The sequence below is a fragment of the Myiozetetes cayanensis genome, unplaced genomic scaffold (genome assembly GCF_022539395.1).
Source record: "Myiozetetes cayanensis isolate MyiCay16 unplaced genomic scaffold, myiCay2020 scf3, whole genome shotgun sequence".
NCBI classification, from domain to species: domain Eukaryota; kingdom Metazoa; phylum Chordata; class Aves; order Passeriformes; family Tyrannidae; genus Myiozetetes; species Myiozetetes cayanensis.
Window position 1 is genome coordinate 33,551,248 of NW_026087521.1, and position 15,982 is coordinate 33,567,229.

General features: G+C 40.0%; 1 protein-coding gene across 4 annotated transcripts in view; it reads left to right on the forward strand.

Annotated features, from left to right (window-relative positions):
• The window catches only part of TBC1D30 (TBC1 domain family member 30), a 53,210-nt gene extending 41,431 nt beyond the window's left edge, over positions 1–11,779 (forward strand). For 2 of the 4 annotated variants that reach the window (XM_050325349.1, XM_050325351.1), the window contains 6 exons: positions 1,064–1,169; positions 5,334–5,446; positions 5,610–5,749; positions 7,415–7,621; positions 7,824–7,880; positions 9,132–11,779. In XM_050325349.1, coding sequence (XP_050181306.1) covers positions 1,064–1,169; positions 5,334–5,446; positions 5,610–5,749; positions 7,415–7,621; positions 7,824–7,880; positions 9,132–9,913 — 1,405 coding nt within the window. In that variant the 3' untranslated portion in view covers positions 9,914–11,779. The remainder of the gene's footprint in view (positions 1–1,063; positions 1,170–5,333; positions 5,447–5,609; positions 5,750–7,414; positions 7,622–7,823; positions 7,881–9,131) is intronic. The other 2 variants (XM_050325350.1, XM_050325352.1) reach the window with 1 other exon arrangement.
• The last annotated feature ends 4,203 nt before the right edge of the window (positions 11,780–15,982 follow it).

Genomic DNA, 15,982 nt, shown 5'->3' on the forward strand with positions numbered 1-15,982 from the left:
AACTAAACTATGTTAAGATTTTAGTAGGAGTTTCACAGTTCAATGGTTGTTCTGTACAGAGGTTGAAGATCCAGAAAGTTTCCTCTTCTAATGCTCAAGAAAAATGGCAGTGTATTTTTGTCATCTTTCCAGCAGCTGTGTTTTAGAGGAGCGGCTACAATATGTAGCCATCAATGCACTTCTTTGGGATAGAAGTAAAACAGATTTTTCACTTGAGAGATTTTTAGAAGCTGGCCCTTAATATACATAGAACACCAACTCATGAAGGCTTATTACTCATATTTCCCTTCCTCTAGCAGACACTGTGGGTGATTCTGTGTTTTTAGAGATTTAAAGAAAACTTTGGGGAAAAAAACCCAACCAATGGAACTCCCTCCTACTCCCCAAAAAACCCCAAGACAAATGAAAACACACTAGCAAAGCAAACAGGCAAAACAAAAAACTTTACATCTTTAATTTGGAAATAGCATTTGCAAATACGATGAGGGAATTTTCCTTCATTCTGCATTATGCTAGCATAGTTCTTTTTGAACACAATGACATATATATATATATATATATACACAGATACTTAATTTATTCCACAGGAATGGTTTCTGGCCAGAGAATATGTTCCTGTCTGACAAAAAGACAGTTCAGATAGTGAATTCAGTCATCTGGTGCATGTTGAAGAACGGGTGATGAGGCAGTCAAGAAATCCTTATGCTCCCTTTTTGCGCTAATGAGAGAATGCCCTTGTGCTAATAGGAGGCAGGATTTACTGATTCTTGTGTTGTAGAAGTGAAAGGGGCAGAGAGAAGAGCCTGTCTGGACATACATGAATCCCTTATCATGAGCAATCAGGACAGTAAGCTGTACTCAGTACATCCTCTTACTGCACCAGCTTTTCCAATGTCATGTGCACAGTTTTATTAATTGGAAGCCTAATCAAGATTCAAAATAAACTTAGAAGTTAAGCTGACTAATGGAAATGTGTATTTTATGATGGCAAAAAAAAGCAAGTTTGGTCTATGTATCATCATATGTAAAATTAAAATAAAAACCAACATGTATTCTGATGTAGGCAAATAGAGTGTTGTGAAACTGCAGATGAGTTTTACAGTACCATGGGCAAGCTGACCCAGGAGATGCTTGAAGACAGTCTGATTGACAGCAATGAACTTATGCAGGTGAGTAACTGTGGTATAGTTTGTGGGTTTTGTGTCATCCTTCAGATGTTGATTCCTAACAAATTACATTTTTGTTCAGATACTGCAGAAACCTAAACTCTCCCCAGAATAAAAGTTTCAGATAACTGGGTTGAGCTGGCACATTAATGAAACAAATAGATGACCTGCAGTTAAAGTTCTTATTTTATGCATTAAATACAGAGAACCACTAGACTTCATTTGATAAAAGTTGGTTCTGTGTGCCCAATTATAAACATCCAATAAAGTACAATAAAATTTGATTTACACAAGTGAGATATAGAATCTTTTAGTAGTCATCATTTTTAGGGTGTTCTTTAGTCTTATTTTGATGTTTTGGTCAGTTGTTTATTACACTGTATGCTTTTCATTCTGCAGACACTGTGGGAAGCAAGAGTCTATGCAGTGAAAAGGGAATAAAAAAATCTTTCATGATTAAAAAAAAAAAGGCCACGAACAGCCATTAGTGAACTATAAACAAAGACATCTGTAGATAATTGCAGTCGCTGAGTTTTCACAGCATACATCATTGTATGAGAACGAAGATCCACATTGTTCTGGAAAAATAAAGGGCCTTTAACATCGCAGATACAATTTATTTATTCATGCTTACATTTATTCTTGTGATATCTTTAAGATTTTGTTTACTTAGATGTTTTATAAAGACTTCATGCTACACTTCTAGAACTTCCTTTTGATGAACTAGAGCACAGTGATTAAATGGGTGCAAGTACAGAGCATGTAATAAACCTGAAATTTTGTACCTTCCTTGGTGAAGGAAAAAAGTCAGTCTATGAAGTTGTGTGAGTTTAATAACAGTAGTTAGCAGGTGATCTCTGTTACCCATTATTTGAAGCAAAACTTTCTGTCTGGGATACTATGCTTCCCTAGTCTGGTAAAGTACTGCCCCAAAGTGTAAAGGATTATTTTCAGATTTATTATTTTGGGTATTGTTGTTTTTGTCTGATGAGAAAGCTCTAGGAATGGAAGAAGTGAGTGCTGTGGTTTTGTTTTCCTTCAAAAATGGAAATGCAGCTGGTCAGAGGTACTTACATGCTTTTTAAAGAGTGTTCAGGTTCCTCTCAAGACGGTTCAGATACTGAGGATGTGTGAGGAGAACAGTGCAAGCTGAAGCCTTCTCATTTTCATTGTGCTTCAGTTCCTGGTCTCCAGTGTGGTACAAAATCAAGATGTGATATTTGTGACAAAGAATAATCTTGAGAAAAGTAGACTTTAATGACTCAGTGTGGATTTCTTTCTTTGCAGTTGTGTGTAGTAGAAGATAGAGCATAGCTAACTTACTGGTTGCTGGAAGGATTGTTTTTGGTTTTTATCTGTTGCAATTACAAATATACTAAATTATCAGTCTTTTTGTGTTTCAGCAAAAAATGAGTACTTGGTGCAAAGTATGTGTGTATTCATAGTGAATGTGTGTATTTTGTGAAACTGGCAGGAATGCTAAAGTAGGAAAGCATTGCCATTGATATGGAGAGTGTGGCAGTTGAAGTTTTGTCCATAGAAAAGTGTCTGGTTTATTTTTAACAGGACACAGTGTCCTGTTAATTGAGGAAGCCACAATGTAGTTCGATAGCCTTCTTCAAGCCGAAGACAGACACTGGCAATGTAGCAACCTCTGAGTTCTTCACTCCAGGCCCTCTTTACCATAGGTGGAGAGAAATAGGCACTACAAGAGTTTACCATCAGGGTAGATGATGCTACTACATACTTGTCTGGTTAGAGAAGAAAATTAAGAAATATGAACCATTGCATTAATGAAAAGACGCAGGCTGCTTGAACACACTGCCTTTTACATTTCTTTAAACTTTTTCAGAGGAATCAGACAGACATGAATGTTTGGACTGCTTTGTTTTCAATTTTTTTTATTTTCCCCTAATAAAAATCAGAATGATGAATTTACATAATCAGAATGATGAATTTACATCTAATACTTTTTACAAGGTAGCTCAAGGATTAGTAGCCTACTGCAGGAAAGGATTAATATCCCACTCTGCCTTCCCTGCATGTTTCAGGAAGGCTTGCTGGTGGCAATCATCTCGCTTTTCTTTAGACTTGCATAATACTTACATTTACATCTGAACTACTTGTCCAGGCTCACTTAAACCAGTGAAGAGTAACAGGCACTTCTCAACCACTGGGAAACAAATTGTGCTTTAAAAGACTTGTTTCCTTTGGGAGTTAGAAGAGGGAGGGATAACTGATCCTTCAAGGGAGGTGTTGACAGAGCAGATGTCTAAAGCAGGTCAGAGGACTCTCGTCCTCATTCTCTCCACCAGCATATATAGTTGCTGTAAGTTTATCCCTCCAATGCAGGCACTACATGTAACTTGGACTGATTGAGGGCTTAAAGCTTTTGCAGATTTGGCCCTTGGGTTATTAAAATGTATTACTGAGTAGAGTATGGAGGGATTGGAGGAGGAAGTAAGCCTACAGCTTCTTCCTTTTTCAAATTGAACAGTTTGGGTAAATAAAAGGTGAGTGCTATACATCACATTCTAGACTGAGTATTTATTCAAGAGTAGAAGTTAAATACATTATTCAGTAATGCTGTTTTATTGGCCTGTTAATAATGGAGACAGAAGTCTGTGCACCAGGTGTCTGCAGATATTTTAAACAGCCTCTGCTAGATTGAATTCATGCTTTCATGCCTTCTCAGAAAGCAAGCATTTTTATAAGCAGCTAAACTAACTCAGTTTGTACAACCAGAAACATTGAAGTGTAGAGAAGATGAGAAGCTAACAGGAGAAAGAGAAGCATCCCTGTGTATTTACTGGGATGGAGGGGAACAGGAATTATCCCTCTGTGGTACTCTAGCATTTTAGATTGTCTCCCTAGACAGTTACCCTGATCTGATGGTATTCACTGCTAACTTTCTACTTGAATAGCACTTTTTGTGTTATCTTTTGTGCTTGTTTTTGCATTTGCTTTTTGTTTTGTCTTCTTCATGAAAGTGAAAAGAGAGAAGAGCCTTAAAACAGTGTGGGTCAGCTCTTTAGATCAGTGTGTTTGAGCTGTCTGCAAAACAGCTTACTCTCTTTTGGAAGCCACAGCCTACTCTGTGGTGTTCTGCTGAGGGTGTAGATGCCTTTGCATTTTTAGAGTAAGGCAAAGAATTGTAAAACGATTCAAGGTGAAAATAGAGGGCTTTTTTGTTGTCTCTTTTCTTGTTCCCAGAATCTGTCCCCTATCACTATAAATAAGATACTGAGCTTGGCTGCCTCGTGCTTTGTATGTGTAGACCAATTCCCTCTGGCGCAGTTTTCACCAGAATTAACGAAATGGCTTCCAAGGCTGTGTACAAACTAGAAACAGAATACTTTGACACTGAAGCATTGCTGGGAGAATATCACAGGTGTTGATTGACAATATTTTTTTTTATTTCCAGTGGAACTTGCATCAGCATAAAATTTGTTTTATGGATCTCTTAGTCAGGTGGCAAGCAAGCCCTACAGTTATAATCTGATAACAAATAATTAGCTAAAAATGTGTACTCTAATTGAAAGAAATTATAGAGGATCTGGAAGAGACACTGATTGGAGACAAGCAAAAGCTAAAACATAATCTAAAACAGTAGGTACAAGGAGTAAGTGAAGGACTCAGAGTTGACAGTTTCACTTACAGGGTAACTATCCTCTGAAAAGGTTACCTGAAAAGACTGTTGACATAAAGAGTAGAAATAAATTCCAGACAAACTTACTTCCCTATGAAGGGAGAGAGTTGAGACTTACGGAAAAAAAAACTCAAACAGGAAGGTATGGTAGAGATCAAACAAACAGGCAGAAATGTTGGGCTGGAGGTAGGTCTTTCTCCAGATTGTAAAATGCCTTTGTCTGTTAGACTGACAGGCTATCACTGTTAGGCCCTAGAGAATATTTTTCTTTCACAGTAGCATTGTAGTTTAATGGAGTGGCAAAACTTCAGTTCATGCTCTGGGTTTTTTCTAGTGGGTGAGTCTTACAGGAAGTACTGACTGAATCATAAAACTAGACCATTTTCTTAAGCACATGAGTGTGCAAGAATGTGCATCCTTTAATCCTGCAAGACTCTGAAAGTCTTTTCATGGAGAAATCTTTTGTGGGGCTGTTTGTTAAATCCACAGTTTTAAAAGCTGCTTTTTTTCCTCCCTAGACTGTTTATACCATGGCTCAGTTTCCCTTCCCACAGCTGGCAGAATTAAGGGAGAAATACACATACAACATTACTCCTTTTCCTGCAGCAGTAAAATCAGCTTCATTTTCAGGGTAAGTTGAAATGCACTGCTTATGTCATATACGATTATTGTTTATGTAGGATTGAAAAGGCAGATGGCACCCTCCCCTGTATGCTCTTAAGATAAAGATGTTTGGTAATGTTCATATTTAAGAATGTTTCTTTCTTAAGTTCTGTTACGTTCTCATTTGACAGAAGGTTAGGCAGAACCAGAGACAGTGATGAAGAGAATGACTTAGATGATGAAGACTCAATTGCGAATGCAATTGGCTGTCTTGGACCATTGAGTGGGTTTTTGGCACCAGAGCTCCAAAAATACCAAAAGCAGATGAAAGGTAAAAGTGATCTTGTTAATTTTGGAAAATGTGGTTAAATCTGCATGGCCTTGCAGAAATTGTCTGTACCTTCTTCTGTGAAAGCTGCTATGGAAAATGTGTTTTATATGCACATAGATGTTACAGCAGGTACCAAACGACATGCTGTGCAGTTGTTGAAGATGTCTTCAAAGTCGAGTTGGAAGGCTGTAGGTATTACAGTAAAAGACAGTGTGAATTAAGGATTTGAGTACAGTAATAGTTAACAAAACAACCCCATAACGTTGCCCACCCACAGAAAACCAAAACACACGCATGGAAAACAGTCCACCCTAAATCCATGTGTATTTCCAAAACAGCAGTCGAGTAGTCAGCATTTTCTGAAGAGTGTACGTATAATAAATGATTTTGACCTTTATTCATATATACACAACTGATACTGTAACCTCAATATTAATATTAGTATTCACAGTGAGTGAATTCTGCAGGTCATTTCATTGCCCTTTTGTCCAACCTTCAGATTGGTTTTGGTTGTTGGATATATGCACATTTTTTAAAAAAAAAATTGTATGGTTTAGGGTGTTCTGACAAAATGCCAATACTTTTCCAGTCCCTCCACTTTGAAATAAAGTTTCTTGACAGAATTGTATGTATACCTGTGCAAGCTCTACAAGGAGAACTAAGTTCTGATCCATACAAGAAAAGCAAAGATGATTTGTTAACATGTAGCAACCTTTCTGAAACTGCACTGGATTGACAATGATTTCACAATATCCTGGGAGAGGCTGTTGTTACGTATCCTCAACTCACCTCCACCTTGCCACCAAAAAACCCCAGACTGTTGTAGCAGTTGCTGTTATCTGATTATACTTCATCATCCTTGTGTCTTCATTTTGCTGAGACCTGTGAGCTGCAATTTTCCTGTTGATTGCTGTGGGGTTTTGTTTTTCCCTTCCTGAGGGACTGTAAGACTCTACCCGCTGCTTCAAGCTAGCACTTAGTCAGAACATCAAACTGCTGTTACAAACTAAGCTAAAGACAAATAAACATCCCTTGAAAAGAATTATCCACCTGACCCTGGAGTGCCAGGTTGGTGCATCAGAAACAGCTGTGAAAATAAATTGCCCTGCTGCTCTGCAGCTGTGGATCAGAGACGCTCTGAAGTTGTCTGACCCTCAGCTGCTCTGCACCTATCCCTTTTATCGCTACTAGCAGCTTTCCCCCTGTGGTGTAACTGTTTCTTGATGCTTCTTGGTGGTATCACTAGGTCAGTTGTTTAAGCTCATGCCTGCTTGACTGTAAGGTATTTTATAACTTGCATTGTTGGCCTCTTCTTTGACCAGCTGAGTGTCTTTAATAATCAGTTACTGAATTATTTTAGTGATGGTTTGATGTACTTCTCAATATTTGAAGAACTGTGCTTATAACTTGGCATTTCCATGTTAATTGACTTTTGTGCTCTTTAGTCTCCCCTCAAACCCTTGCTATTCTTGACCAGTAGTAATACTACTTACTGTAAATAGCACAACTTAGTTAAATATACATATTATAATAAATTTTTAATTTAAGAATACAGTTAAATAAGATGATAGGAATCAGATACAGAATTCCCCAGTAAATAATCTGTGGAATTCCTTGAGTATGCCCATTTACTCCTCACCTCCACTTTATTCCCACCTTGTGCAGATCAGAATGAAGAACAAAGTCTCGGTTCCAATAACATTGCAGAGTTAAGTCCAGGAGCAATAGACTCTTGCCGAAGCGACTATCATGCTGCTTTTAACAGCATGATGATGGAGCGTATGACCACTGATATTAACGCACTGAAAAAGCAATATTCCAGGATAAAGAAGAAGCAGCAACAGCAGGTTCACCATGTATATATCAGAGCAGGTAACATAATCGAAACATGCTTCCTTTACTGTTTTATTGCAAGCTAACTTAATCAGTGGAGACAAGGCAAATGACGGGTTTTTACATTTAACTAAATAGACAAAACAAGAGAGACTGATGGAATATATAACACATTAGTAGTAAAGAGGGTTGGACTTCATACAGACAGAAAATGAGAAGGTGATGTTTTTTCTTTTGTCAGGATCTGAAGATGATGACCCTGGGATTTTTTTAGGTCCCAGGGACCAACTGAACAATGGTATTTAAAAATGTCTTTACTATCTGGTGCATTGTGTTGATCTCTCTGATTAAAAACTCTAAATCTTTGGCACTCTTGGAACTGACATACTGAAGCACTGAAAAAAGTAAATGGAAAGATGAGGATGCCTCAGACCATGTGGCAGGTGGATTCCTGGCTGGTCTGTATTATCTGACCTCCTCTGAATTCGTTCGGGCATGGCAAATTATGCAGCTAAAGGAACAGGCTTAGATGTTCCATCGTGGCTGGCAGTTTACCTAGCCATAATGGTACTGTTCTGAGGGCTGAGCTGGACGTCAGCCTGGATTTAGCAATCCAGATTATGGAATCCATTTCCCGTATTGGCAGGCTCAACAGTTCAGGAGCTGGCATGAACAGCGCAGCTGATGGTTTTAGTGGGCCTGCAAACTGAACACAGCCCACCCCACTCATTCTACCCCACTTGGGTGTCATCCTTCTAAGTCAGCATTCAATCATGCAAATAGGTCACTGTGGAGAATTTTTATTTCTATTCTAGATTGTTTAAACCTGTGCTAGCAGTAGCATTGAAATACATGGAGCTACAATTTTTCATTAACATAATTTGTAAGGAATTTTTAAAAAAATTAGTGAAATATTTTCTTTGAACAAAGGCTAGAGCCAACAGAAACAGTGCAAACAGTAAAATGTTGATTCCTAAGGATTGCCAACCCTTACCTTCCAAACAAAACCTTTCTAATCTTACTAATCATGATGCAGGGCTGGGCTTGTAGTTTAATCAAACGTTCATCTAATTTCTAATTCTGACTCTACTCCTCTGGTTTAATAAGATGCGATTTATCCATTAAAAGCACTTTGATTCATTCTCCAGTCACACAAGCCTCATGGAGAGGCTTATTTTATTGACCTTGTATGGAGGCTGAATTGCCTCTCACAGTTGGAAGAAGCGCAATTCCAAAAATCAAGAAGCTATTTTTTAATGATTTATTTTCATGGTCTTTCTGGCTCAGGACTTACCCATAGGGGCAAAGCAGGGAGGGAGGATATAAAATCCTTATCACAGAAGGTATAACTTTGTGTTCAACTCCAAGACATTAGTGAAATTCAGTGATGATTTTTAAGTTTGGGTTTTTTTTTTTTTAAGTAAGCACTTAGTCCTACAAGCCTTTGCTATACCTCAAGAAAGGCATCAAATTTTGTGGTGAATCCTTAGAACACTAAGTTGTTTTGTTTTTAACAATACTATGCTTCTTTTAAATGCTTTTTTTTCAGACAAGGGGCCAGTTACCAGCCTCCTCCCTTCTCAGGTAAACCACTCCCCGGTGATAAACCACCTCCTTTTAGGAAAGAAGATGAAATTGAATAACAGGTCTCTCAAAAATGCTGTTATTCACATCCCAAGTCATGCTACAGGGAAGATGTCTCCCATTCCCCAAGAAGATCTTAAAACAAAACTCAACTCTCCGTGGCGCACTCACATACGAGTTCATCGGAAGAATATTGCAAGGGCCAAAGGCCAGCTGGGCTACGGGGATACCGTAGGACTGATAGATGAGCAGAGTGAGAGCTGTAAAACAAATAGTCCTGGTGCAAAGGAGGAGACTTCCAAACATTCTGACTTTGGAGAAGGAGAAGGAGGTGGTTTGGATGAGAGGACTACTCAGAAAGCTGATCATCAGTCATCTGAGCTGCTCTCTGTGGACAGCAGTACAAACATGGCAGTGATTCAGCTAAAACTGGAAGCACTTGAACTCACCTCAGATAGCAAAACCGATGCTGAGTCAACACCCCATCAGTCCAGCCAGCCACGTTTATCAGAGTCCTCCACTTCATCCAGAGACAGTGCAAACCTGGCTAAATTGCCCCAACCTGGGAACCCAAAGCCACAAGTCTTCAATCCTTTTCCCAGCGTCAAACCTCTTCGAAAGTCAGCTACAGCCAGGAATTTAGGGCTTTATGGCCCCACTGAAAGAACACCAACTGTACACTTCCCACAAATGAGCAAAAGTTTCAATAAGTCTGCCAGTGGCAACAGTGGGACCAGGAAACGATGAATACAAAAAAATTGTATTACCTTTTTTTTTAATCTGTGCATGTGTATGTGTATCCCAGAGTGTTTCTAATCTTTAAGCAATGGGGACAAAAGTGGTTACCAGGTGCATAAATAGGTGTCTTTGAAAACTGTGTTCCTGTGTTGTTATGGGATGGATTAGTGAAAAATGCGCTCTGGCACCCTATTGTCAATTCTGATGGTCCTATGTAAAATAAACATTAATTTGCAGTGCAAAGCATGCTGTTTCTTTAAATCTAACTCAGACATTAAATCACCAGCTGCCTTTAGCCCCTCAGTCCCCCATGGCTGCCTCCTGTCTTTCTGAGCTCGAAGGACAAATTGTCCAGTGCAGCAGACAGGTATAACAGTTTTTGTGACTGTTACGCAGCTTCCTCCTTAGACCTCATCCTCACGCTCCATGAGAGCCAAAGAAGCCATGACTTAACAGAAGCACAAGCAGCCCTAGCAATCAAAAGTATCACTTCATGACATCTGGCTTCAGATGTTCTTGAGCAGCATTTTGTGCTTCTCTTCCCACAGCAATTCTCTGCTGATACTGTTTTTAATATAAATGTACTCAGTGAGCATGAGAATAGCAGACATAAGTCCATCCAAAACACTGGTTTACTCCTTTTCTGTTACATGTGTACATACATACATTTCTGTTACTTATTGCTGGAGAGTTGCAGCATTGTAAAATTAGGAATTAGGTACAACTATGTACGTAGTTGTATGATTATTATTATTATGGCACATCTTGGCTTCAATGGATTTAAAAGCTATTATCTAGATTAGATTTGTAGTTAAATAATAATTGCCAGCTTAGCAGTAGGTAAAATATATGAATGTTCCAAAGTAGTTTAGGGTTTTGAATTCTTTAAATAGAGTGATTAGATACTTAGAGTGCCGCTTCCCATTAGAAGCCAACCCATCAGCCACTATGTTAGTGAGATGGACCTGTGGGCTTCCATGGCTTGGTTCCTTTTTGGTGTGAAAGAAAAATGGCAAAGTGATAAACTGAGTATTTATTTCCCAATCAAAAAGTGCAAAGCTGGTGAATATCATAAGACAAGTACTATGTATGTGTATATATACATATATATATGTGTGTGTGTGTATGTATGTATATTACAGAGGCAGGCAGAAAAACTAAATGTGGATAATTCAACTTCAGGGTTGCAAAATCTAACACTCAAATTCCAAGAAGTTCAGGTTGCTCTTAAAATGTAGCTCTGCTAAACTGTGTGTACTGACTGTGATTCATTGCCTTACTTGCAAGTTTTCTGTGGCATGGAAGTGCCATAATTTGAAACGGGAGTAAAAGCCGTAATGATGAATCAGCCCCATTGTATGTAATATCTTACTTCCTTTTTAAAATTATTTGTTAAATTTGAAAATTAAGTTATTATTGTCTGTTTATTAATGTATCCCATAACCTATAGAATGTGATACCAGTTTTACTGTATACCATAACTTATAAGCTGTACAATATACCCTGTTCTTTGTTGTGGGAACAGTTTTATATTGCTGTTTTATGCAAGTGTATGCAAATAAAATAATATTCAAGAATGAACACTATAAATATAAACCAGATGTAGATCAGATCTTGCCCCTACCTTATTTCCAGGTTATAGTAGTATTGTCACTAATGATTACTTATAGTGCTAAGTAAATTTAAAATAATGTAGAATTTAGTCCCTGATCATGGACTGTATGTGAATTGTTGCTGCATTGATTTAGAAGAAATGACTTCTCAAAAATTTTACTGTGAATCATCCTCCCCAGTTCTTCTTAGCTTGTGTATCATGCAGCTGTACGCTGAACCAGTAAAAATAAAAAGACTGTCAATCTGCAAAAACTGCTAAAATGTTGCAAATATGTGCATGAATTTTCAACATGTTGGGAAGTGATTAAGCAGTGGAAAATCAGCAAGGTTTGCATGGATATATGTCTGGGGAAAGCAAGCCAACAGAACAAATCCTAGCAATTCAGAACTATTCGATAATTGATGAGTGCACTCAGGGCCCTGTACTTGGAATGTTAGGATTGAGGCAAAGGAACCATAGCAACTCAGTGCATTAGTTTGATGATGAATCTTGCTGCAGGACATTTTCTTTAAGTACTACTTGATGAGAAAATAGAATTTCATGTTAGCTACCTCAAAGATACATATCATTACCTCAAAGAACGTTCACTCTCCCTCTGAACTCTGCCTGTTAAACATACAACAAAGGCAACTTCATCACTTAGCACTGAGATGGAACATTAAGATGAGGTCTAGGGAACTCCAGAGGAAGTTTCCCTTCTTTTTCCCCAAAGAATCCCTTCAGCAAATGAGGTCTGATGATGAAACTGTGCTTGGAGAAGTGACATCACAGCACTGAGGATGTTGGGAACCATATTGATGGGACTCTTCTCCATAAACATTTTGTTCTCATCGAGGCCTCCTTGTGCTAATGCTCTCTTCCATATGACTGTCTTTTTTTTCTTTCTTTTCTTTTTTTTTTTTTTTTGAGAAAGTATTAGAATCAGATTGACCTTTAGTTCTGAGAATGTGTTTCACCATCATCACGTGGAAGCTCTCAAGGAAGGGCTATTTGATTCCATTTTGAGGACACTTACAGCCCTGCAAGTGGAAACAGGTCCAAAGTTATTCTAAGGTTATTTGAAATTCTCTGCGCTTTGGTGGTAAAAAATAGTAGATGGTAGAAGTCAGTTGTTCAGAATTGCTGTCAGCAAACAGTTGATTACATCCTCAACTGCAGCTATAGCAAAAATTCGATTTTGTGTACTTAAAAATAATCCCACCAGAATCCATTCAAAAAACCCTGAATGGTTGCTAGAAAAGCAACAAAACATTATTTCAAGCAAAAGTAAAATGCAGCCCTTTACACTAATATTGCCAATTCAGGTAGATGTTCATGTTCAAAATTCAAGACTTAAAAAACTGTTTCAAACCTCCACAGTATGTATTTTAAATGCTGTGAAAATTGTTAATACAGAAATAAGGTGAGTGGCTTCACCATACTGTGGTTTTCCTTGACATTCTTTGCAATGAGTTACCTTGTGCCCATCCATGGGCAGCAGCTGCATCTGGCTGAGTGGCAGCGAACTAATATCATCTGACACCAGCTCTGCTGAAGCATGAAGAGACAGAAACTCATCCTAATGCCTACCCTTGTCAAATCTTTGCTTGGTTTTACTCACTTTCATCGGTGGAAGATTTGTTCAAGGCAGGGGGTTGTTGTGGAGCCCTGCAAGTGATGTGAGATGCGCAGTCATCCCACACCAGCACCCTCAGCCCATGTGTCATAACCAGCAGACGCTGGCTGGGTGGGTGTTTTCTCAGGCAGCCAGAAGCTGCTTGGACACCTTTGAACACTTCTGTGTTGTTAACAGCATCCTTAGGAAGGTGTATTCCTCTGGGAGGGTCATGCGTGGGAGGAGTGGATCCAACACACTACAGGAAAGTGCACATATGAAGGGTGTCTTCTGCACACCCTTCCCAATGAAGAGCCATCCTTCAGGGCTTGCACAAGCTGACTGGCTGATACAAAATATTTAACATGACTTAGGACATAGAAGTGGTTTGCAGTGTCAGACCATGCCCAGACCCAGCCTCCCCCAGCCTGCAGGATGCTGCTTCAACTGTGCTTCATCCTACAAGCAGCATATAGCATTTACTGGCTCACCACAGATTTAAAAAGAACCACAAATGTTTCCAAGTCTTCTTATAACACCTTATGAAACCACACTGGCTTACCACAAGTAAGTGGACGGGTGTGGTGGTGGCATGGAAGATGATGTATGTGGATGGATAGGTTGGGAGGAGAGAAGGAGCAACCTATCCAGGCAAAAAGTACAAGGAGTTTTGAGGGAAAGCAAACTTAGTGCCTGTGCTGCTTTTTAGGTTGTTTATTTGTAAAGAACATATCAAACGATCAGACCCATGATGTGCTGCTCCCTGCTCATCCTTCCTGTGTTCAAAGTGATCACGGACTTGCCTGATGACAGCAAGGTGCCACACCCTGCAATGATGTCCACCAACTTGGTAGTCCAGCGGTGCTCCCAGCCTGCCCTGGCAGGAGGGAGATGCCAGTGGACAGCTCTCTGATGAGGTTTGCTGTGGCTTGCTTGACACAGTGAGCCATCGAAAAGGCAGCGAATGCTCAAATACCAGCTGGGGTAAAATGTGCAGTCATTGCTGGCACATCTGACATCTCTTGGCCTGAGCCAGCTTTCTGGGGAGGGTGTGGTTGTGATGGCACTGCCCCAAAACTAGACTAGTAAGTGTTGTTGACCGTCAGGTGTGCCGGGCCACTGCTGGATGGGTGTGGCTGTGCAACCCCAGGCAAAGCTCAGTGAGCTACTGCAGCTCCGCAGTGCAGAGCTGGCTTGCTCGCTCAGCCCAAAGGTTCTGCAAGCCTGTGCGTGCTCAGAGCATGGCTTACACCAGTTTGCAGGGGATCTGGTCTATATGTGCACCGCTGAAGCCCAGTAGCGCTCAGATGTAATTCTCTGTGTCTGGTGTCTCAGCAGCAACCCTGATGTCTGGTAGAAAGGGCTGCTACATGGTACATTGTTTCTTCTCTCAAGGGTGTGTATGGTGTTTCATTATAATTTGTTGATTGTCTGATGTTTTTATAATTGTAACATGGGGAAAATCTTTGAGCAGTGCCTCATTTTTTGAATACTGGATCAAGAAAGGTGCTTTCTGCATCACAGCACTCAATAGTTTTGCAACTATTCCTCTTGCTTATGCCCTTTATGAACTCCCAAACCTTTCTTGCATTCATTGCCTGTGTTTTTGGTGAGAGTTTTCAGGAAGATAAAGATAGCTCTGCTGCTTGTTTTAGCCCAGTGTCTTTTCTCTTACCAGTAATGGTTGGAAATGCCTAAGAAAGGAGTCCTGTAGTTCTGTAGTACAGTACATCCAGAGACTGCCTTCTCTTGGGGCAGTCATCCGTTTTGGCCTGAGTTGAGCACATCACACAGAGATGAGGTGGATGGCCGGGCCAGCAGCTTATCCACAGCAAACTAGCAGCATGCTGATCTGGGCAGCTGCATGCACAGCAGGGACCACAGAGGTTCAGCAGCAAAATTTCCTCCTTCACATGAAAAGAATAATAATAATGGAGATATGGCCAAGAATGAAAAGAATAATAAACACCAGAAAACGTGAGCCTGAAGCAGCAACTGTTGTGGTTCCTGCTGTTGTGCCCATTTGCCTCTGTGGGTGCTGCTTGCACTTCCAGCCTCACAGTTATTCCTCTCTTCCAGGTTGACTGGTCTTCTCTTGCTGGGGAGATACTGTGGGACTGGGCTGGAGGGACCCTCCGAAGGGGCAGGATGTAGGAACAGGTCGGAAAGCCTCTCAGGCTCTCAGAGGGCGCCTGAAAACCCAGATCCAATGCTTCACACAGCCCAAGCACTGCTGAAGGATTCAAAGGCAGTACTTCCTGTTTTTTTAGCCCTGTTCAGACACACACAATGGTGTTGCTCTGCTCTTGCACTCTCTGCCTGTGATGGCCCTTCCGCCTTGCTTTCCCTTCCTAACAGCTCTAGGGGCATCTCCAAATGACGCATGGTTACAAACATTGACCCAGAGTGAAGGGCAAGTGCCAGTCAGTACAGACATACCACAAGGACACTGGTGGAAGGAAGGGGTTTGGCCAGCAAGAAGGAAGAAACTTTATTCTTAGAAAAAGTAGTTAAGGTCTCTGTCAACCACCTAGCACAGGCATACAAGTCCAGTGTTAAGATTTTGAAAGGCCAGAGATTTAGAGCTTGGCAGCAACCAGTCATAGGTGCTCAGGGAGAGGAGAGCTGAGCGGAGCCTTACAAGGTGTGAACTTGTTCCAGGCAAAGAAAGTTGTGTCAGAAATTGAGCAATTTTTTTCACAACTGGGGCTTATAATTGCAGCTTCCCTTACTCTCCTAATGAAATCTTTTCGTTAAACTGGTTTTTTGGGGGGGTTGTTTTTTTGGTTTTGATGTTATTGTTGTTTTGGTTTTCTGTTTAAAAATATATGTGGGTCTATTGCTCTGTTTTATCTGCATCAAAATACAG